Source organism: Malus sylvestris, chromosome 7, assembly GCF_916048215.2.
Source record: "Malus sylvestris chromosome 7, drMalSylv7.2, whole genome shotgun sequence".
NCBI classification, from domain to species: domain Eukaryota; kingdom Viridiplantae; phylum Streptophyta; class Magnoliopsida; order Rosales; family Rosaceae; genus Malus; species Malus sylvestris.
Window position 1 is genome coordinate 23,942,103 of NC_062266.1, and position 22,541 is coordinate 23,964,643.

General features: G+C 39.0%; 3 protein-coding genes across 3 annotated transcripts; 1 reads left to right on the plus strand and 2 right to left on the minus strand.

Moving 5' to 3' along the window:
• Positions 1 to 112: 112 nt before the first annotated feature.
• LOC126629139 (mRNA cap guanine-N7 methyltransferase 2-like) lies at positions 113 to 3,697 on the minus strand. The gene is made up of 12 exons (XM_050299053.1): positions 3,559 to 3,697; positions 3,250 to 3,435; positions 3,073 to 3,151; positions 2,873 to 2,967; positions 2,049 to 2,120; positions 1,810 to 1,919; positions 1,524 to 1,646; positions 1,322 to 1,414; positions 1,136 to 1,204; positions 877 to 965; positions 662 to 759; positions 113 to 496 (listed from the first exon to the last, which is right to left on the minus strand). The coding sequence occupies exons 2-12, from the start codon at positions 3,349 to 3,351 to the stop codon at positions 347 to 349; spliced, it is 1,080 nt and encodes a 359-aa protein (XP_050155010.1). The 5' UTR covers positions 3,352 to 3,435; positions 3,559 to 3,697; the 3' UTR covers positions 113 to 346.
• LOC126629144 (uncharacterized) lies at positions 3,679 to 4,740 on the plus strand. Its single transcript, XM_050299059.1, has 2 exons — positions 3,679 to 3,813; positions 4,182 to 4,740. The coding sequence occupies exons 1-2, from the start codon at positions 3,757 to 3,759 to the stop codon at positions 4,683 to 4,685; spliced, it is 561 nt and encodes a 186-aa protein (XP_050155016.1). The 5' UTR covers positions 3,679 to 3,756; the 3' UTR covers positions 4,686 to 4,740.
• On the minus strand, positions 4,593 to 17,205 carry LOC126629129 (dihydrolipoyllysine-residue acetyltransferase component 1 of pyruvate dehydrogenase complex, mitochondrial-like). Its single transcript, XM_050299038.1, has 22 exons — positions 16,983 to 17,205; positions 15,969 to 16,019; positions 15,479 to 15,533; positions 15,369 to 15,402; positions 15,091 to 15,137; positions 14,922 to 14,966; positions 14,687 to 14,760; positions 14,260 to 14,329; positions 8,803 to 8,994; positions 8,667 to 8,711; positions 8,480 to 8,553; positions 7,880 to 7,949; positions 7,288 to 7,683; positions 6,721 to 6,781; positions 6,593 to 6,637; positions 6,414 to 6,497; positions 6,067 to 6,143; positions 5,901 to 5,963; positions 5,505 to 5,575; positions 5,298 to 5,419; positions 5,124 to 5,204; positions 4,593 to 4,995 (listed from the first exon to the last, which is right to left on the minus strand). The coding sequence occupies exons 1-22, from the start codon at positions 17,075 to 17,077 to the stop codon at positions 4,937 to 4,939; spliced, it is 1,911 nt and encodes a 636-aa protein (XP_050154995.1). The 5' UTR covers positions 17,078 to 17,205; the 3' UTR covers positions 4,593 to 4,936.
• Between the last annotated feature and the right edge of the window lie 5,336 nt (positions 17,206 to 22,541).

Genomic DNA, 22,541 nt, shown 5'->3' on the forward strand with positions numbered 1-22,541 from the left:
TTTCTAATTTTTTTTTTTTTTAAAAATTCCACAAAACATAACACAAGAATGTGCGATGGTTTTCTTTAAGGGAACACAAAAGAGGAGACGACAACATCAGCATCATACAATATTTCCAAATCATAAAATCATTCCATTCATCAACTTAACCTAGTTTACAAAATCTACCAGATCTTAACAATGTCACCCATGACGATAACCCCACACGAAAAGAAAAAAAAAAAATCATCTAAACAGGACAGACTACTGTTACTCTTACAATGTCTTTACGCCAAAAACGCGGGTTCCTGTATGTTAATAATCAGTCCTTCCATGCACGTTCGTCTTGCATCCCTCAATCACCAGGTCAAAGTGCCTCGGAAAAACGCAACTCAGCAGGGCCTGGACCCAAAATCCCTTTTTGTTCACTAATCTTTCCCAGCCCAGGAGGCGGCTCTACTGGTACGGTCTTTTCGTCATCTCTCCAGATAGTCGTCACTGGCACTTGCCACTCTCTCTGCAATATCAAAAGGCTTCCATCATAACTATCAATCTTATATCATCTACCTTAAACAAATTGGCTGTTAAGACTAAAAAAAGTTGAGTATTCAGTGACTAGTAGATTAGTCATGACTAATAGGTCCAATTTCTATGTAATCTTTGCAAACTTTAAAAAACTTACCTCATCTTGAATGTAAGTTACATCGTGCAGCACTGGTGTCATGAGCGGGGGAGTAATATCAGGGTCCGGCTTTTGGAATATAAACGTGGTATATAAACCTGAAAAATAAAATTTTGTTTTAAGGTTTGAACACGAATTCATTATCATGATGGAAAGAAAATAAAGAGCAACTGAGCAAGTTGTAACAGACGACATAGTAGAAACAAAAGCATCACCTAATACATCATATGATCGAGGAAGAAGTCTTCCTCGAGGATCCACAAGGTTTGAACAGGAATTCATTATCATGCCTGCAAATTGTGCTCTTACAGCAGAAATATATAGGAAAAAGGAAAATTCAGCCACAATAAGTTAAAGAAAAAGTTATGTGAAATGATAACAGTAATAATATGGTTTGAAGGTTTTATTCGCAGGTTTTGTTAGAAATATACACTGGAATGCTTGTGGAAAATTGAAGAGAAAAAGAATTCAAACCTGTTGTCATCGTAAAATTCAGTTAAGTTTTGAATCTCCACATACTCAAGACCAGCTTCTCTGGCTAACCTGTTAACATACAACAGAGGGTCATTATCAAGATCAATTGAAAATCAACATCAAAGGCAACAGACAAAAAAATGCAACTGCCTGCATTCTGACCAAACTTTGGAAGCAAAGCTAAACCTGATAAAGCTTGGGAAATGAACCAAGTGATGACTTTCAGGAGAGATATCATTAGCAAATTTCAGTTGGTATTTCTTTCCAAATATAGGAAACCTGAAAGTGGAAGTACATTCACTTAGGAAAAAAGATTGAATGCTAATTACCAAAATCATCCAAGAAAACAAAACCTCAGAGGTGCTTAACATCTCAAGCTTATACGCACTTCTCTTCCTCAACTTCAAAGGTAATCGTGTAGTTCTCTGATCTAATGCAATTGGGGACAATGTTCGGTTTCATGCCACCACTTCTATTGTGGTATGCTTCAACATTCTTCTGGTACTTTGCCCTGTATGACCATAATGTCAAATTAGCAATCGCTATTTCCCTGCTCCAAGGCAGAGATGTGCCATGAAAAAAAAGTTCACTAAATGTACCAATTTAACCAAATCAATGCTACATATAGAAAATATATAATTAAACAACAGATCTTTGTCAAGCATCTTCCATACCATATTGTAGATGAGTCAGGAGTAATACCGAAAAAATAACCCCCCGGTTTCAATAAGGATGACACATTAAGCAATAGTTTCCTTGCTCTCTCCTCAGTTTGGAAACACATCTGTAAGTAAAAATTCTTTTAATTTTGGAATATGCAATTCTTAAATTAAAAACAAAAAAACAAAAAGGAAAAAAAAACGAGACTCTTAAAATGGAAAGAAAATACCAATCTTTAAAATAAATTAAAAACCTGCAAATTCTGCAAGCAGCAAACTAAATCAGTCGTGTTTGCCTTATCTTTCAAATGCATCTCTACATCTTCCTGTCAAAGTAATCCACTGTCAAAGACCAAAAATTATCCAAAGCAAGCAACTAAAAGCAGCTAAAAATTTCATATTAGATGAATCCTAGATAAATGTCACTCAGCAACCATTATTAGATACAGCTGAAGCCTGAAACTTATGACTAAATTGCACACTAACAACTAAGACAATTGTTAGTTCATGGAAATACAGTCCATCTCCGAAATCTAAAGTATAAAAGCAGAGGAGAGAAATCACTATTTTCAATCTGCACACTTAATATATGGCCAGTGACAACTTTGGTTCCAAACGACCAAAAAATCTGCACTTTTACATTTCATAGAAACCTCTCAAAGGCATTGCTCAAAAGTTCATAAAAGTTCAATCCATCAGATTTGCCGCCAACATGAGTTATAAGATGAATGAGTTGCTCAACCATATGGCTTAAGAGATCAATTCCTTTCAAACTATAGAAATGGTACTTCATGTTACCAGTTCTGAAAATCGTTATCCTTTCATTCGAACTAAACTCCTCTTACAACAGACATTCTATTTCTGGACATAACATATTTCTCCTAGTCTTAAAAATGGCAGACAGCAAAATTGAAGACCAATAATCTACAGTCCAAGAATCACAAGAAGGAAGAACACTGAATTCATGCTAAAATAAACCCAAAATAACCCTGATTCTGAATTTTCGACTTACAATGCGAAACCAACAAAGAGAAAGAAGAAAGCAAGAAACAAAGAAAGAGAGGCTAGGCTGCGTTACCATGCAAGGGTCAAGCTCAAAGAAGTCGGCAGTGTAAGCCTTCCTCTGGCTCTCCCACGCTTCTCTTCTCTGGCTTATTCCCGACGACGAAATATCTACCAATTCCAACAGCAAGCACCGCCATTGTTAACACTCACAAATTACAGACAAACATACACAGAAACAATACGAAGTTGCAAGAAACGGGAAATGAACGGTACCGATTCCGATGTAATGGCCGATTTGAGCATCGTCCCACTTCTCGGCGTCGACTCCTCCGCCGCAGTACAATTCGCACACCTTCAAAATGCACCACCAAAAATCACAGAATAACAATTAGACACGAATATCTGCGAAATTTGTGTGCAGAGATTGATATTTCTAGGGCGGAGTCGGACCGTGGCGTAAGGGTGGACGAAGATTCTGGTGAGTGCAGCTTTTGCGAACTCGTAGAGTCGGTGGTGAGTCGACTCCGCCTTCGTCCCCGCGTGCAGACTCATCGTCCCTGCGAAGCTCGAGTCGCCGAAGCAGCAGGCGCACACAGACGATTGTGAAAGAAATGAAATTACCTCCAAAAGCAGGCCCTGATTGGCAAATTATTTGGTTCGGACTTCGTTCAAATTCAACAAATTCGGTATAGGCTAAAGCCCTGTTTGGCAAATAATAAAATAAGAGCGAAAACGAGAGCTTAGTGGAAGCGGCCATACGGGTTTTGAACACGGCGCACCCGTTCGAGAAGGCCCGAGTCGGCGAGTCGAAGGCGACTCAGTGGCTCAGAGGGACTACTACTCGCGCCTACGATCCGTCCGTGAACCTCTCCTTGCGATCGCCTCACCATGCTCAGCAATTTTCCGTATACTTTTCAATTGTAGTGGTTTTTTTTGCGCGCCAAATGTTTTGATGAAATGTCTCGGTGTTTTGTGTATGAGTGTGCAGGAGCTTGGGCTGTTGACTTGTCTTGGGTACTCACTCACTACTACTCGTTTGTTTAATGCAATTTAGTCTTGTAGGAATCCATTGAATGATGGGTTTTAGGGATTCTGATAAGTAAATGGCGGATTCTGATACCGTCACAATGACATTTCCATACGTAGGAAATTGATTCTCCCCCAATGCGGAATGAGCGCGACGACAAAATAGTGTGTGAACAATTTTGCATCGTTCATCCCGCATTGGAGAACAAATGCTGAAAGCAGGCACTCTCTTTTTTGATTTGGTGTTTCAGTTACGTTAGTTAGACTACGTTCTTTTGTTCAATTTTTGTAGTTCAGTGAGTTTGAATGTATACTGTAGTTTTGAGTCTGTTTGTGTTAAATATTGAATGTTGTAGGACATAATTGCTAGGTTCGGCAAGCAAGAGGCAATGCCGAGAGAGTTCTTCATGGATTTCGTGAAGGTGGCGCAAGATGAAGGGCATCACTTCACTCTCCTGGCATCTCGCCTCGAGGAGATGGGTTTGTTTTATGGAGCTTTGGCGACCCACGACGGCCTCTGGCCCTCTGGGACTCGGCAACTACCACTTCCAGACCTAATGGCGCGCCTTGCCATCGAGCATTGCGTGCACGAGGCGAGAGGACTCAACGTTGTCCCAACAACCATATCTCAATTCCGCAACAAGGGCGATGACAAAATGGCTGAATTGCTGGAAAGCGTGGTGCGCCGGGAAGAAATAACTCATTGTGCTGCGGGAATGATGTTGTTCGGTACAACTGAATGCCACAGAAAAAAAATAACCAAAATCTGCACATTAAAAAGGGAATTTATTGTTGAAAAATGGCGGATGTTTTCTGTGGCCATGTTTGTACATTATTCCCTTTTATTCAAGGGATGGTAACACTTGGAATTAGATGGGAAGTCATGCAAAATTTTTGCACCCACTGGTACCTCAATGATTTTTCTGCGTCGATGGACAAAGGAAGTTGGAAATTCTAGAAAACAAGGTGGCACAACAAATGCAAATGTACAGGCAAATCATGGGGAAAAAAATGCTGTGATCCTCTCGAACGATTTGAAAGAAACCTGCCACCACGGTTATTTCTGGCAAATCTCCTAGCTAATGATGAGGCCGAGGCTTCTTTCCTGTCATTACAAAAGAAGCCTTCGGATATCACTGAAGTTTGAACGTAAAGCTGAGAGGAACGAACCTGCAGGATAGATTGGGATTGTCTCATAAGCATATGTGAAGAAATCAAATGTATCAGCACAAATTACATTTCGTATCTATTTTTGTTTTTGAAGTTTCAGTTTGGAAGAAGATTGTAGCATTACGCACCTCCAACTTTTCCGTCAAAAACTCGATGATCAGCCGATAATGTCAAGTTCATTTTGGTGACAACTGCCGGCCTCTCAATTCCTGTGGTGGGGGGAGGGAAATTCACTTCATTTTCCCATTCCATAATGCATCAAATTTAGACTGCTGAGTAGAATGAGCAACAAGATATCTTACCGTCGCTTCCGATCACTGGTTCAACGACTTTGTTGCCTCTGCCAACAGCAAGGATACTGGCCTGAGGTGGGTTTATAATTGCACAGAAATGATCCACTGGAAACATCCCCAAGTTTGAAATGCTGCAGAACGAATGAGAAGTATTTCATAACTACTGTATTTGACGAAAGAATGGGTAAAAGCAACTAAGAATGCAATAAATTTCACCTGAAAGTTCCTCCTTGGAATTCATTTGGCTTAAGCTTTCCCGTTCGTGCCTTCTCAGCTAGTTCCTTGACCTGACAAGAAAATATCAACCAAATTGATATTTGAAGAAATGTTAATATGACTTCACTTCCAAAGGTAAAATTCTAACTGAAAAACATAAAAAATATCATAGACCAGGTTAGATTTTCAACTCATAATTCTACATAGGTATGATTATCGTATGACTTCGCCACAAATTTCTCAATATTCCAATTTACCATGAGCATAGCAAGCCAGAGGGGATCACAAGAAACGCGTTTCTTAAGTGTTAGCACGTTGGAAAGATAAAAGGAAACAGAAAAGGTGGAATCAAGAAAGGAAAAATGAACTAAAAAATGCTTCGATTACTGTAAGTACCTCTGCAGAGATTGCTGATATTGATTTCTGATCTGCATTCTTCACAATTGGAGTCATCAGGCCCTGTAACAGTACCCAATCGTAAGAATGGACACTGCACAATACTATTTTCTGTTCATATGAGGTGCTGTATAACAAGTTTAAACACAAAAAATCGGCAAATTACCTTCTCAGTGGCCACAGCAATTGATATATCAACAGAATCACAAAGAAAGACTTCTCCTTTTTCAGCATCCCAGTAAGCTGTTGGGTATTAGAATAACAAATGTGTTAGCAAGGTCTAATATTGATTACAAATCAGTTCCAGAATATGGAAGTGAAACAGAAAAAAAAAACTCAATTACTTTGGCAAATTCCAATAACCAATATATAGAAGTAAAAAAACACACAAAAAAATGAAAATTACTACTTCAACTGTGGATGGAGGAATCTCTAAAAGAAAATATACTCCATAAAAGTGAAAATGTTGGGCACCAATATCAAGAATAACTATCAAAGTGAAAGTTCTATTACCATTTGCCTCCGGTACATTTTTCAGTGCAACAGCTACAGCTTTGATAACAATGTCATTAACTGAAACTTTAACATTATGCTGTTCTGCAATTAAGGAAACACATAAAAAGAAATGACTTGCTAGATTCAAAAATTCTCAAGGTCAAGAATAAAAACAACTTGAAGTTCATAATCCATACCTATAAGATCCCTTCTAAGAGAAAGAAGAGGGTCCAGTATAACATCTGAATGGAATAAATCGACAAATTTTAGAAAAGAGAAATTTTAATTTGTATTAACAAATGACTTCACCAAATAGTTACATGACCTGATGATAAATATAAATGCGGTATGTTTTGTTTTGATTCTAGCAGTCTAGTAGCTATCACCTGCCCAAAAACAAAAAAACAAAAAACCATGAATCTTACAGTATCACCATGTATTCAACCACAACTTGAACAAAGCAGACACTATTTTAGCAAATAATAAATGAGACCACGCTTACGGCCCAAAACCATCAAAACCAGTATGGTGTAATCAGAATAGATATTTTCACTTGACATGTTAAGTACTGAGAAATATTACTGACAAAATTTTTGAAGAATAAGACAGTACATGTGCCACTTACAAATATTGAATCAGGTAGTCTATTATAACTATCATTTTCTTTTTTGTCATAATGGATTCTTACTTGGAGAGCCTTTGTAATCATGTTGATTCAAAATGCTGCACCTTGTACCACAAGCATGGCTGGCTTTAAAGCCATGCACATAATGTTGTTGTAATTTGATAGGTACGCGTCCATTATAATGAACATTTGAAGAATCAGTTCAAAACTGACAAAATAAATTTTGTTTTTTTGTCCAAATCTGAATATCAAGTCAATGAAACCTACCTTGCGGATTTGACTATTGGGAAAATCTTCAAAAGAATCTGTCTGTTTTGAAGGCTTTGACTCTGATGGCTTCGGGGCATGAGCACCTGATGCCTTTGACGGTGATGGAGTAGTCTTTTCTTTGGATGAAACTTTTGAACACCCTATTCCTGACTTGATTGCAGCTAAAACATCCCCTTTCAGCAATGTACCATGAGGACCAGATGCCTTCAGCAATGATGTATCCAATCCATGTTCTGTAATAAGCAACTTTGCTGCTGGACTGATCCTTGAAATACTGGTTTTTTCTGATCTAGTTACATCTCTAGTATCATGACGGACTGGTGTTTCTTCTTTGACAGGTGAACCACTGCTAACAGCATTCTTTACAGTTTCCAGATCAGATGCATCCTCAACCTTGCCAGACAGACAGCATCATTGTCATATATCTAAGACACTAGAATAATTGGACTGTATAAAATGGGAAAGCATTTCATAAATTAACCAATTGCCAGACAGAAATAACAGCCATGTTACAGTGGCTCTAGATGTAAATTATCCTCAAGGACGAGTGAGAGACAGGTCAGAGTCCTACAAGTATCTTTGTACTTACTGTTACTGCAATTGGTTGGCCAACAGCTATATCCTTTGTACCGTCTGGCGCTAGTATCTTAGCCAAGTATCTACAACCAACATTTCATTAATAAGAAATTTTCAAGATTACCCACAAAAACAGCTGCTTCATAAACAATACTAAAATGATTTTTTCCAAGAGATTCACCAAAAGCAGAAGCAGACTGATCACGAGAAATTATTGATACTACTTATTAGGTAAGAACCAAGATTTCTACAGTTGCACATGAGCATAAAGTTCAATACTACCAAGGAGATAACGCTTCAAAATGAAAATGAAAATCCCAATTCCTCATGTTTTCGCCATCAGTTACTACTTGGACATTCAAATACTAGTTATCAAAAGAGATGGTTCCTAATCCTATTTACAATGTTGAACACATATCGGCATATGTGAATAAGACACTTCATCAAATAGCCGCTGTAAGGCATTTCAACTGATAAAGCATGCCTTGACAATTTTTGTTCAATTGAAATACTACAACCAAATAAATAATAGAATTGAGACCAAGTGACAATTAGCATAAGCCAAACCAATGGAAAAAGTCAGCATGAGAGAGGAAACAAAAAAAAAAATTACCCCTCTTCAAGACATTCAAATTCAATGGTTGCTTTGTCTGTCTCTATCTCACATATTATATCACCCACTTCTATCTGTTAGACAAGTAATCAAGAAAACAATTCATGTTAATACCGTCAAATTTTTAACGAATTCAGATGAAAAAATTTCCAAAGAAAATTCAAAACCGTAAATTCATATAACTAACCTTATCTCCTTCTTTCTTTGTCCACTTAAAAATGTTTCCCTGGCTCTGAACAGACATACAGGAATAGCAGCATTAAGCTCCTCTGGAGGGAATTCAACAATAATCAGTGCATAAAAACTAATCGAAGCCTCCTTACCATTGTTGGTGATAAAGCTGGCATTTCAATGACAATATGAGGAGGAAGTTCTGATGTGTTTATGCCCACAGAACTTGTATCTTGTACCTCCTCTTCCTTTCTGACATTCTGATGTGCTGGTATATCCTCTTTGACCTCAGATCCACCGACCACATTAGCAGGGAGGTTTTGGATATCATCTGCATCCTCAACCTTGTAAATGCACAACAATCAGTCTCTCTACAACTAAGTGCTTGAGTCGTAATCAAAGTAAATGCTTAACATTAAAGTCTGAAAGATATAGGCGGTAATTAGTAAAAAAAAGATGTGAGAAACCATGACAGTTTAACAATTATTAAGCAGAAAGTATATGTTTAGCCAAAGTTTCAGATAGTGGAGCAAGTCAACTTAGCATTATATTGGCTATTACATTGTCCTGTAGAATGTGATTATGGGCTTTAAATTTTCACTTTACAGGATTAACTGGATAGCATAGTGCTATTCACAGACCCATTTTTACCTCTCACACACCCTTGTTAATTTTTTGCCATTGACCTTCTTCAGTTCATTCGATCCGATGGCCAAAAGTTGGGAGGGGTATGTGAGAAATAAAAATGGGTGGGTGGATAGCACTACCCAATTGGATAATGCTTGGCTCTCATTCCAATTTGCTCATAAGGAAATATGGAAATTGGACCCATCATGTGTTATTCCCTGATAAGTTACAAATATGTACATATACTTGAGTCAAAATAAACAAACAAGAGGGAGCCTTCACAAAGGTTGCTTAGGAGAAGACTCAGCAGTCGGTAGAGCCCCATAAAGAGAAGGCACCGGAGGGGGATCATTCGGAGCCTCAGTACTGGACAGAACCCTAGAAGGAGGAGGCATCAGAGGTTGATCATTTGGAGCTTCATTACGCGGTACAGCCCCAGAAGACGAAGGCAATAAATGCCTTTGAAACAAACCCACAAATCTCTGATGATCAAGTAAAACCTAACCATCAGATTCCTTCATCTGGTCAAGCTTCCTCTTCATGTTTGTAGCATAGTCATGTGCGAGCCGGTGCAACTGTTTATTCTCATGCTTGAGCCCTCTAATCTCCTGTTTGAGACTCATCACTTCAGCCGCCAATGATTCAACTTGGCGGGTTCGAGCAAATAGGCGTTGGGCCATATTAGACACAGAACCTGCACACTGAACACTGAGAGCCAGAGAATCCTTAACAGCCAACTCATCAGACCAACTCTGTTATCTTTGGGAGTGAGAAGGTTCCTGGCAACTACCGCAGCGGTCATATCATTCTTCATCACGGAATCCCTAACGGTAAGAGGACCAGTAGGGGAGACGAAGGATGGGTGCCATATGTTGTCTGGAGAAGGCGGGGCTGCCTCTTCAACAAGGTTCAAGTCAAAACGACGGTCGGAGGGGCCAGACATTTTCAAAGGTGTTGAAGAGAGAAGAGGTCGGACAAATCAAGATCTTAGAAGTGCAAGAATGGAGCTTCGACTGGTGGATATTCAAGTGTGCTTTGGAACTTAATGTCAGTCCCTATAAAAATCTGCACTCGACGAAGCTTCAGAAATCGAAGAGGCGCTTGCTCAGAAATCGAAGAGGCGTTTGCTTTCTCAAAAGCTGGGCTGCTCAGAGACCACGAGGGTCGATCTCAGAAATCGAAGAGGCGTTCGCTTTCTCAAAAGCTGGGCTGCTCAAAGACCACGAAGGCCGATCTCAGAAATCGAAGAGGCTTGCTTTCTCAAAAGCTGGGCTGCTCAGAGACCACGAGGGCTGATCTCAGAAATCGAAGAGGCACCTACTTTTCCAGCCTTGTCAGCACCTGTCACACGCACACTCAGCTTTGCGGAAATTATGGGCATTCTGTCGAAGATTTCTGGCGAAGTAGAAAGCACATGAATCGTACTGTTCAATCACCCACTTCCCACACGCAACAGTAGCTCATGGGTACCACAGATAACTTTGCCAAAGTTCTCTGACAAAGTTGAGACACGTGAAGCTTGCAGCTCCCACTACATCGCTCTGACCAAGAAGGGTAAAAGAATAGCAAAGAAACAACACTAACAAAGTTTAGACACATAAATTTTGAAGGTCTAGCTACCATATTATTACCCACAAGGGTAAAGGAACAGTACCACTGCTGGATAATTGGAAAGTCCCGGTGTGTCAACCTTTGTGCTTCGTGGCAAGGTAGACTAGCAAACATGCCCAACCTTTACTCACATTCGAGAAAACACTCCCAACAAGATTGCTTGCTCCAAAATCAAAGAGGCACCGCCCTCCGAATCTCGAGAGCCAGACTCCCAACATGATTACTTTCTCAAAAATCGAAGAGAGGGTAAAGGAACAGTACCACTGCTGGATAATTGGAAAGTCCCTGTGTGTCAACCTCTGTGCTTCGTGGCAAGGTAGACTAGCAAACATGCCCAACCTTTACTCACATTCGAGAAACCACTCCCAACAAGATTGCTTGCTCCAAAATCGAAGAGGCACCGCCCTCCGAATCTCGAGAGCCAGACTCCCAACATGATTACTTTCTCAAAAATCGAAGAGACACCACTCTCCGAATCTCGAGAGCCAGACCCCCAGCAAGATTGCTTTCTCAAAAATCGAAGAGGCATCGTTCTCCGAATCTCGAGAGCCAGATCCCCGACAGGATTGCTTGTTCAAAAACCGAAGAGGCACCACTTTCCCAACTTCAAGAGTTGGATCTCCTTGGATAAAGCTTGTCTGTAATCTTCACACGCAACATCAGCTTTCCAGATACCACAAACCACTTTTTCAAAGTGCTCTGACAGAGTTAAAACATGTGAAGCTGGCAGCTCCCACTACCGTGCTATGACCAAGCAGGGTAAAGGAATAGCATTATTACTTAATGTTAGGGAGACTCCTATATATGTCGACCTCCATCCCCAACGGACAGGCAGACCTGCAAAAATGCTCAACCCTTCCTCTTATCTGAGAGGGCACTCCCAACGAAGCCTTTCGAAATATTCAGCTTTCTTTCCCCCCGATAACACCTCTGTAAACAAGCTATACTAGAGCAAGAATATCTCATATCATCAGGGTTAAAAGCAAAAGTATCCCATATCATGCTTTTTCCCTGTCTTTTCCTTTGACCTTGTTCTTACCTGCAAGACAAGGAGAAAGAGAGCAATCAGTCAGCACTTGGAATCAAGCTTCCAGCCAGGAACTGATTGCCTGGAACCCCTTACCTGATTACTTACCTGGCATTGCTCTCGAGTACTCATCTTCAACATCTTATGCTTCCAGGGAAGATACCGCATCTGCCTGAGGAACAGATAGGGCAAGTGAGAAGGATACAAGGAAGCATGTGGAGACAAGCGTAACAGCACACGTGCCGATACATTCACTACTCTGTCAAAAGCAAAAGTATCCCATATCAGCAGGGTTGAACGTACTCTAGATTTGATGGACTTGTTTTGACCCTCAAATTCTTCAGTCGGCCTTATACTCTGGAGGAAACCAGAAAACCCTCCAGCCCAGTTCAAGAATAAGCCTGTGGAAAGTTACTTCTTCAAAAGAAAAAGTATCCCATATCATCTCTTCTCATTTTTCTTCTCTTTATCCTTCATACTGCCTGCAAGATAGGGAGAATGTGAACAATCAGCCGGAGCTCTGATTGCTTACCTTGTCTGTCACCTCTTTCAGCAGATCCCCTACATGGTTTGTATCGCGCTTGACCAAGCCTGAAACTACAAGTAAGCTTCAAGTGAAATTGATACATTACCTTGTGCATCTCCACCAGTTACAGCCACCCCTGGATGGAGGAAGAGTACTTCCAGAGAAGATGCCACATCTACCTATGATACAGATAAGGCAAGTCAAGACGATACCACACTCCAGTACTTAGAAGTTTCGTGGTTACGAGATCATTCTCCCACAATATTTCCTAATGTCATTTGTACTAAATCATTCACTTGTACTCACTAAAGGAGAGCTTGAACCTATGTACTTATGTAAACCCTTCACAATTAATGAGAACTCCTCTATTCCGTGGACGTAGCCAATCTGGGTGAACCACGTACATCTTGTGTTTGCTTTCCTATCTCTATCCATTTATATACTTATCCACACTAATGACCGGAGCAATCTAGCGAAGATCACAAAAAGTAACCGTTTTCGCTACCTAGGATCTATCTTGCAAGAGAACGGAGACTTAGATGGAGATCTCAACCATAGAATACAAGCTGGATGGATGAAGTGTAAGAGTGCATCCGGTGTGTTGTGTGACCATCGTAGGCCACTGAAGCTCAAGGGAAAATTTTATAGGACGGCAATAAGGCCGCGATGTTGTATGGCACAGAATGTTGGGCGGTGAAGCATCAACACGTACACAAAATGGGTGTAGCGGAGATGAGGATGCTTCGTGGGATGTATGGGCACACGAGAAAGGATAAGATTGGGAATGAGGATATCCGAGGTAAAGTAGGAGTAGCCAAAATTGAAGGAAATATGAGAGAAAATCGGTTCCGGTGGTTTGGACATGTGCAAAGAAGGCCTACTGACGCTCCGGTTCGAAAATGTGACTACGGGACAGAGGTTCAGGGCTGAAGGGGTAGAGGAAGACCTAGGAAAACTTTGGAAGAGACCCTAGGAAAAGACTTGAGTACTTGAATCTAACGGAGGACATGACACAAAACCGAGCGCAATGGCGTTCTAGGATTCATATAGCCGACCCCACTTAGTGGGAAAAGGCTTTGTTGTTGTTGTTGTTGTTGGACCCATCATGTGTTATGGACCTTGTGGCTTGAAAGGAATGATTTTTCAAAAGTAGGAATCTCAACAATGGACTTAAGGGTCCGTAGCCTGACAACTCTTTGAATGGCTACATATGAAACCAGCACGTTCATTGTATTCTATATTTGAGTTTCTTCCTTTTGTTTCATTTGTAGAACTATGTATACAGCTTGTATAATTAGGTCGCAGCCCATTTGACACTTTTCGATTAAATACTTATGAATAAAAATAGGGAATTATTATTGGCACTCCAAAAATCCAATTGTGCACCCCAAACTTTCTGTAATTAGAAAAGAAAAATACTCTTATGGAGGAGTGCACAATTAAATTTTTGGAGTGCCAATAATAGTTCCCTAAAAATAAATAAATAGACTTATCATTAGATTGACTTGGATGACTGTAATTTTTTTTCACAATTGAATTAAACTCCATCTCATATGTAGGGGGTGGGTGCGAGTAACTGGACATGGGTCTCCACAAAAAATAATAAAAAAGGTCGTACCCAGTGCACAAAGCTCCCGCTTTACGCAGGGTCTGGGAGAGGTGAATGTCGGCTAGCCTTACCCCCATTTATGGAGAGGCTGCTCCCAAGTCTCGAACCCGAGACCTACCGCTCATGGGCGAAGGCACTTGCCTCCACAAAAAATAATAATAAAAAAAAAAAATTCAAGGCAATCATGGTTATAGAATAATCCACACTACCGTTATTGCAATAGGCTGTCCCACAGGCACATCTTTTGAACCGTCAGGTGCCAATATCTTGGCTAGAAACCTTCAAAACAAGAGTAGAACAAAGAAACGTCCATACTAGTTCAAAACATTTTAGATTGTGCCAGAATTGCAGGACTCGAATAGTTCTTGTGCCATGCTGTATAAGTTATAAAAAAAGAACATCATAGAACATAACTACGAATTAAAAAAGAAATGAACTCTTTGCAGTTTAACATCCAAGATGATGAAAAATAATGACAAAAAAGACAAAAAGACGAAGAAAAAATATTCTAGTAAAATAACAATTTCATTGTATATGCCAACACATAGGGAGTGAACATTGGAACTATCTAATGTATTACACCAAAGCTAAAGTAGATCATTTACTCCACAAATTCAAAGAGATTATAAAAAATACCCTTCTTCAAGACTTTCAAATTCAATAGTAGCTTTGTCAGTTTCAATTTCACATAGTATGTCGCCTGGCTCAATCTGTTAGATTAAACAATAGTCAGGATCAGAACTGCGGAAGAAACCAACATATCGTTATCTGCTCTACCCTAAGAAAGGATATTTCCTTCTGCACTTACTAAACCAGATCACATGAAACATAACCTAGAACCTCATTTTATAAACCTTTTGGTAGAACTTACCTTGTCTCCTTCTTTCTTCCACCACTTTGCAATGTTACCTTGAGTCTACAAGTTAAAATGGTAAGTTAGTAATAATTATAAAAGAGACAAGTAACCTACAACTACTAATAAAATTATGGAGGGAACTTGGCAGATGTTTATGAGTGAACATAGTTTCCCACAACATTACCATTGTAGGAGACAACGCCGGCATCCCGATGACAGTATGCAAAGGATCTGTGATATCAATCAACTTCATGTTAAAAGAAATCATTCATGGACAACCATACACATGCATAATTAAATAACATCATACACAGGATAAGAATTGGAAAGTCCTCTCTGTCGATAATAAAAGGAAGAACGGGAAATAGGTTGGTAACATTAGTTTTTTTAATTTTAATTACCGACATCTTTTCAGTTTGGACTGGACTGGTAAATTAATCAGTCTAAGTGGAAATTTCGTACCTTGAGTTGAATAATACTTGACACCCGTCCAAGGCTGAAAATGATAAAAGCATCAGTAAATACTTTACCTAAGGGTAGCTGTGTGCCAAATATGCATTTCAGACACTAACCTTCAGCTTTGTTGGTTTATCATGAACTCCAGTGAGCATGGACAAAGTTGCTGGCCTGATCAATTTAATTATCAGTAAAAGCCAGCAGAGAGAGAAGATGAAAATAATCAGGGAAGCAAAGTATAGCCCAAACCGACAAGACCTTATTTGAATAAGCATGTACATGTATACTGTACTTGATAGTAAATACTTACAAACTAATATACATGTTTAGATGAAAATCTAAACCCGGGTTTTAGTTTCAATTGTAGATCCTAACATGCTGAATTCAAGCCAAATTCCCCTCTTAGGGTAACGAAAACAAGTGGTTGTCAAAACAAGCCTCATGTAATTGAAAAATGGCAGGCCACTGTCCTCAATTTAAACATCAACAACTTAAGGCAGTATAAATAACCATCCTTCCATGCTGGTGGATATAAGGGTGCCAAAAGTATGCATCCATAGCTCAACTTTGCAAAAACAGTGATGTAAAAAACCAAGGACTACAGACCTTAATGGTGTATCATCACCAAGCTCAGCAGAATTTTGCACACTGAAAGTACTGCACCATCAAATAAGAACAGAGATTAAATAGCTTGGACATGCAATCTGATGTAAAGGTATTATATTCACCATGCATCATAAGCTACAACAAAATCCAGTGCCCAGAAGAGTAGGGGAATCAGCATCCAAACTTACTTTAACATCAATGGCCAAAAATACTATAGCACCATCTACTAGTCAAGAATATAAAATTCTAAATGATGCTTTAAACTATTTTCTACTCGTTTTCTTAAGTTTCATATGTTTTAGGAATCATGAGCATTTTAGATTGATACATATTCTACATATGTGTCTAAGTACTAGGGGCGTAAAAATTTATTTCTAGTTTATTTGGTTGGTTCATCTTCCTAAAGTCTACAAAGCTTAGGTATTCTAGGTCTTGTTTGAAAAAAGTAGCGCTAGCATACAAATTAGGTGTGAAGCTAGAGAGTACGAGTGATCAGTTCAGCTAAGAATGCTGAAGTTGAGGACCTATATTCTAGATCAAATTCAATCGGCAACTTTGTCAAACAGTCGGGTTCAACAATTAACACACTCTACAATTATCAAAATCACAAAAACCCAATGCTATTTCATAAACAGAGAACACACATTTTCATCAATCAGTTAAAAACAAATATTCCTACATTAAAATTTCCAAATTTTCAACTGAAAAGTAGTTCCTCTAGCTTAAAATGATAAATACGCCAGTAATGAAGCCACCCCAACACTTACCCGCCGATCCCCAACACCCAAATCTCAAAATTCTCACAATTTCAATTCCAATTCAATCAAATACCAAATCTTTCAACAATTTCCCACCAACCCATTTCACAAAAATCAATACTTTACACTAAAACCATCCCATACAATTCATTAGATGACCAAATGTATCGTAAGTGATTGGAAAAAAAAGAAGGAAGAGAGAGAGAGAGAGAGAGAGAGAGAGAGACAGAGACAGAGACAGAGACAGAGAGGGTACCGAGTGAGTGATCTGGTGGACGAGGAGAGAAGTCGAGCTCTCAGGAGAGACGGCGCACGGGAGATCACTGGGTGGCGAAGCCGTGAGAGCGCCATTTTTGTTTTCTTTTTCACAGAGAAAAAGAAAGAGACTTTTTTCTTCTTTTTTTCCTCTGAATTTTTTGCTCAAAGCATATGTTAGGTTGTGACAGATGACAATGAGTGTGCTGTGTACTTTGGTAGGCTGCAAATTTTGAGTTTTGACCCCAAAAAATATAAGTTAATAATTAAAGAAAGTGTGCGCTCTCTTTTAACGACTTTTCCGAACCCACCAACCTCCCTAAGTTCTGACACACGTTGTGCACATTTTTTTGTTTTTTCTGAAGATTTCAATCTGAATGAAGGAAACAATTTTGCTGGAGATTTTAACCCGAACAAAGAAAAAAAGAATATCCCGCACAATTAACAATGTAACTATTCTCCAAACGAACAATTAACACATAAATTAATTAAAGAACATCCTCAATTAGAACATCTTGAACTAAAACTGGTAGGTGTTCACACCAAACCATCTCAGCCATACATCCAAGTCCAGCATGCGCGAGTCTATCCGCTACCTGATTTGCTTTCCGATGAACATGCAATAACCTTGTCTAATGAAAGGAGCCCAGAAAATGATAGGCCCACATTATTGCTATTATGTTGTAAGAATAAATTTATCTCTTTCTTTTTTAGTGTAGATAATATCGTTTGTTAGAAAAAAAATTATAGGATTTCTCCACACAAGTTCTAAATTTCTTTTTATAAGATATATGTTATAATAAATTTCTTTTGGTTATTAATTTTTGGTAATGTTTTGTGATAGTTTAAAGATAGGGAAATACACAAAAACATAACTGGTAATAAACTTTTATTGAAAGTAAAATTTAGGGAACAGTAAAGTGATAATAATAAGTGAAATATAAAACATGGTGTTTACCTTTTTTTTACTAAACTGGGCGTTCTAAATGACTTATAGGGATGGTTTGGGAGTGAGGTGCTTAAAAAAAAAAGCACCCATGAAAAAAAGCTATGAGGGTTTTAGGTGTTTGGTAAACTGAACAAAAAAATGCTTATTTTGGAAGCTGCTGTGAGAATAAGCTGAAATCAAAGGAAAAAGCTGAAGCTGCTATTTGCAGCTTCGGAAAACTGGTTTTTTTTCAAAGCACACGGAGCTACAGTGCTCCTTTAATGAAAAGACCCACTATCAGACTGGTTTTTTTTTTCAAAAGAACTTTTACAAAAAAGTTTACCAAATACTCTACTGATTTATTTCACAGCCGCTTATTCTCATAGCAGCTTTTTTCCAAAGCACAGCAATACCAAAGCACAGCAGTTTTTTTCCAAAGCACAGCACACCTTCTTTGTATTAGATGTTAAAGTATGTCACCACATGACTAAGATTGTCTGACATAGAAAATATGTGAAAGTGATTGTGTTTGCGCCTTGAATTTGATTCTAATTGGCCAGCCAAGGAACTTTTCCTCGACCTAGGATCTGCCGTTGAATGAACAACCAAATGATGTGAAATGGTGATAGAGTGAGAATTGGTTTTAATGACTTAAATTATGTGTGGGATTTAATATGACTAATATGGTCTGATATTAAATTCCTTCCACCTTCAGTTGGACCTCAGATTGAAATTTATAATCAATTAGACCGGATGGTGTAAATTCGGATACAAACATATGGTCTAATGTTGGACTACAACTACTACTAGGGTAACGTTTGAAGATGCTGGATGAACTGGAAGATGCTGTAAGTAGCTGGACGATGAAGGAAACTTGTTTTTTTTTTAATGCTGGATTCTCTAAGTTTGCAGTTTGAACTATATTATTCTCGATTCTATGCTATTATTTATTCTATAAGATATTTGCTAATGTTCAGTTCATATTATATTGCTCCTGATGAATGTGGTGTTTTTATTTAAGGAAATCATATTCTAATGGTATTTTACACATTTCAGTCTTTGTCCTACCGTCGTGGTTTGAAGGATCGTATGCAGAATACCATGACGAGCTTGTTTCTCCGACAGGCGGCGGTTGAGGGAAGAGACGGATGAGGGATATGAAGGAACCTCCCCTTCCTCGCCGTGCCTTCCCTTCCCTTCTCGCTCTACCACTACCTTATCCTCCGCCACATTGTATAAATTCCATCTGTCTTTTTTATCCCAAGAAATCAATAGCATTTGGCGCAATGGATTTTTATATATATCCTTTACAGCCCAACGCCATGGCTTGCAAACAAAGCTAAATTCTACTGGTGACTCTAATCTCTCTACAACTAAATATAAAAGCTCCTTAGGCAAATTTGCCCAATCTCTCGTCATAGTTTCCAACCCAGAAGAAGAATTATGCATGTTGTTTTTTACTTTTCAGAGAAAATCTGAACTTGGAGGCGCTGCTCGTTAGGCTTGGTATTTGACTGGAGGAGAGTTCATCCCTTAATCCCTTTTTCATACACAAATTATTGTACTCCCAAAAATAATAAATTAAATTACGTTAAGTACGTACAAGGAGTATATGCAGCACTGCTATCCACTACTACGTATTTAGTCATGAACATTGGTTTATATGGCTGCTTATTTAACATGCCATTGCAGTGCCAATGACCAGACTCTACATGCATTCTTAATTTTGTGGTGAATCTTCATAGGACTAAACTGAAGAGCTAAAGCTAGTATTCCACATGAAAGCCAATATAATTATTAATTAGGCGGGCTTTCTAACTCTTCTCTCTCGTTAGGATAATAATCTCCCCGTGAAATCCAAGACCACCAGAAATCTAGTATCAATAGGATAGAATTTGAAGAAAACAAAACCAACAAATCCAATATTTGACATTCTACCCTATTTTCCACGCTCTCGGCTATGCGTTTTGGTCGTTGGATGAGAGGAAATAAAATAAATTTTAATGATATTTCAAGATATTGTCATTGGTGCCATTCAATACTACGGTCTGCAGTATTCTTCTTCACTTGGAAGTGAGAGGTTTTAGGTTCGAATCTCGTGAATGGTGAATTCGATACCAAATTAGGTTGCCCATTGTGTGGCTTAGCCAAACTCCCTCTCCTCTTATTGTAAAATTATATGGATGTCATTTGTTATTTAAATCATGATAATTATTTTGAGAGATTATTAAGGACTTATCCAAATTAGCTATTCCAATTTGATATGATTGAGTTTACATGGGATGCTAATCTATGTGATCTGATGGAAGAGCTTCAGATAAGGGTGATGAATGATATCTTGGGCAAATGCGTGCATGCACTTGGTGTATTTGCATTGCAACATCAAAGCATTGGATAATCTTGGCCGATATTTTCCTACGCCAACCAACACCTGATTGATGACAACAGCTTCAACAAACTTTATTATTTGATAATGGTGCTAGCATGGATAATTATTTCAGTGTGGGGTTGTGGCGCCGTTGCTAATCCCCCGTTGTTTCTTTTTCATGTCTTTTGTTTTACTTTTGATATTTGATTTAGTTTTCTTTCTTTGATTTTAGGTACTAGAGAAGTAAGACATGGATTTTGCTAGCATACTCAATTGGCAAATCTTACTTCTCAATTGTCACAGTATGCTGAAAGGACCACAATGCAAAGTGTCCCTACATTTGGTGCGTCTTATAGGCAAGGATATCAAGCCAATCAATGCCCACAAAGAGATTGGAGTGATCATTCAAACTCTATGTGGTGGGAAGCTCAACAAGTTCAACATGAAGGATATTGGCAGCCATATGAGGAGTTCTATTCAGGACCTATGCAGCCACCACAACCTCATATACAATATGCCCAATCAAACTCAGACTCATTAATAGATTACAATCAAATTCTTAATGAATTAAACTCTATGGTGCAGGGCTCACAACAAGAAGAATATCTGCCACCATCGGAGGAGTTCTATCACTGGCCATATCAACCGTCACAGTCACCACAACAATCTGCCCAATTCAATTCAGGTACGTCTTTGGATGATGATATGTTTAATAAGTTACTCACCTCTTTGAACCAAAAGGTAGAAAATCAAAACAAAGAGATTCAAAATCAAGCCAAGAAGGCGAGTGAATTGGAGAAGCAACCTGGGCAGATTATGGAGTTCATGGCACAAATTCAAGAGCAGAGTGAACTCCCCAACTCAACTATTGAAAATTCGAAGGAAGATTTTGAAATCCATGATGCTATCACTTTGAGAAGTGCTATGGAGGTTGGAGCTAACCTAAAAACATCCAAACATAGCCTAGAAGTGGATGAGGAGCTGCTGATTGAGGAGGAGGAAGAAGACATACACACGGAAAGGGTAGAACAACCCTTGCCGCAGCCCTTTAAGCCCTCTAAACCACCCACCACAAGTAAGGACGTCCCAATTTCATTTCATTCTAATGTTATTCCTCCGAACGTCCCTTTTCCTCGTAGGTTTTTGATTCCCAAGAAAGAAGAGAGTGAAAAAGACATCGTGGAAGCCTTCCCAAAGGTGCAAAATGATATTCCAATTCTTGGTGCAACAAATCAAGTTCCAGATTGTGTTGAAATATTCAAAGGACCTTGTACACCAAGAAGAATGATTCAAGAGAAAGTAGTGGCTGGAGAAGATGTAGAATGCATCAAAGAGGATGTGCTTGAGACAACCATTCATAAAGAAGTTGAATTTTATGACATGGGACAAGTCCCAACCATCACATTCAATCTGGCCAAGTCCAATATCCCTGAAACTTTCAAAAATGTGGTGTTTATCATTGAGTTCTTGTCGAACAAAGCAAGTAAGTCATCTTCTCCAATTTTACATACGTTTTCCACTAACTTGCTGATTTTGATGATTCAGGCACCCATACTAGAATTTACACCATTGCCGGATCACTTCAAGTATCACATTCCATTCGAAGATCACTTCCATGGAACCTAGGGGAATGTGACGGGAGGTATCGTCCGGCTGCAAGACGTTAAAGAAAGCGCTTCTTGGGAGGCAACCCATGTATTCAAAAAAAGAAGATCTATGAATCGCTCTACAATCAGTTTTGCGTTTCTAAAAACCTTCCCTTTTCTGCATTTCTATTTTGCCATGATTGTCATTTTTTATTTTTGTTGTTTAATTATTTTTGGGTGTGGGTTTATTTTTGAAACATTGATAGATATGCAAGATATTCTTACATTCATTTTCATAAAAAAAAAAAAAAAAAAAAAAAAAGACACAAATAAACATTAAGCAAAAAAATTACAAGAGGGAGCCTTCACAAAGGCTGCTTGGGAGAAGTCTCAGTAGTCAGCGGAGCCTCAGCAGTCGGCGGAGCCCCAGAAGGAGGAGGCAGCGGAGGTTGATCTTTTGGAGCCTCAGTACGCGGTACATCCCCAGAAGACGAAGGCAAATGCTGTTGGAACAAGCCCACAAACCTCTGATGATCAAGTAAGATCTGACCATCAGATTCCTGCATCTGGTCAATTTTCCTCTTCATGTTTGTGGCATAGTTGTGTGCAAGCTTGTGCAATTGTTTATTTTCATGCTTAAGCCCTCTAATCTCCTACTTGAGACTCATCACTTCAGCC

Excerpts from the sequence above, each read along its gene's own strand:
- LOC126629139 (XM_050299053.1), bottom strand. The coding sequence starts at position 3,351 with ATGAGTCTGCACGCGGGGACGAAGGCGGAGTCGACTCACCACCGACTC. Across the intron at positions 1,920-2,048 it reads GCTGCTTGCAGAATTTGCAG|ATGTGTTTCCAAACTGAGGA; the intron begins GTTTTTAATTTA and ends TTTTACTTACAG. Across the intron at positions 1,647-1,809 it reads CCTGACTCATCTACAATATG|GGCAAAGTACCAGAAGAATG; the intron begins GTATGGAAGATG and ends ATGGTCATACAG.
- LOC126629144 (XM_050299059.1), top strand. The coding sequence starts at position 3,757 with ATGTCTCGGTGTTTTGTGTATGAGTGTGCAGGAGCTTGGGCTGTTGAC. Across the intron at positions 3,814-4,181 it reads GGGCTGTTGACTTGTCTTGG|GACATAATTGCTAGGTTCGG; the intron begins GTACTCACTCAC and ends TGAATGTTGTAG.
- LOC126629129 (XM_050299038.1), bottom strand. The coding sequence starts at position 17,077 with ATGGCGCTCTCACGGCTTCGCCACCCAGTGATCTCCCGTGCGCCGTCT. Across the intron at positions 8,554-8,666 it reads CAAAGAAAGAAGGAGATAAG|ATAGAAGTGGGTGATATAAT; the intron begins GTTAGTTATATG and ends CTTGTCTAACAG. Across the intron at positions 7,684-7,879 it reads GCCAACCAATTGCAGTAACA|GTTGAGGATGCATCTGATCT; the intron begins GTAAGTACAAAG and ends CTGTCTGGCAAG.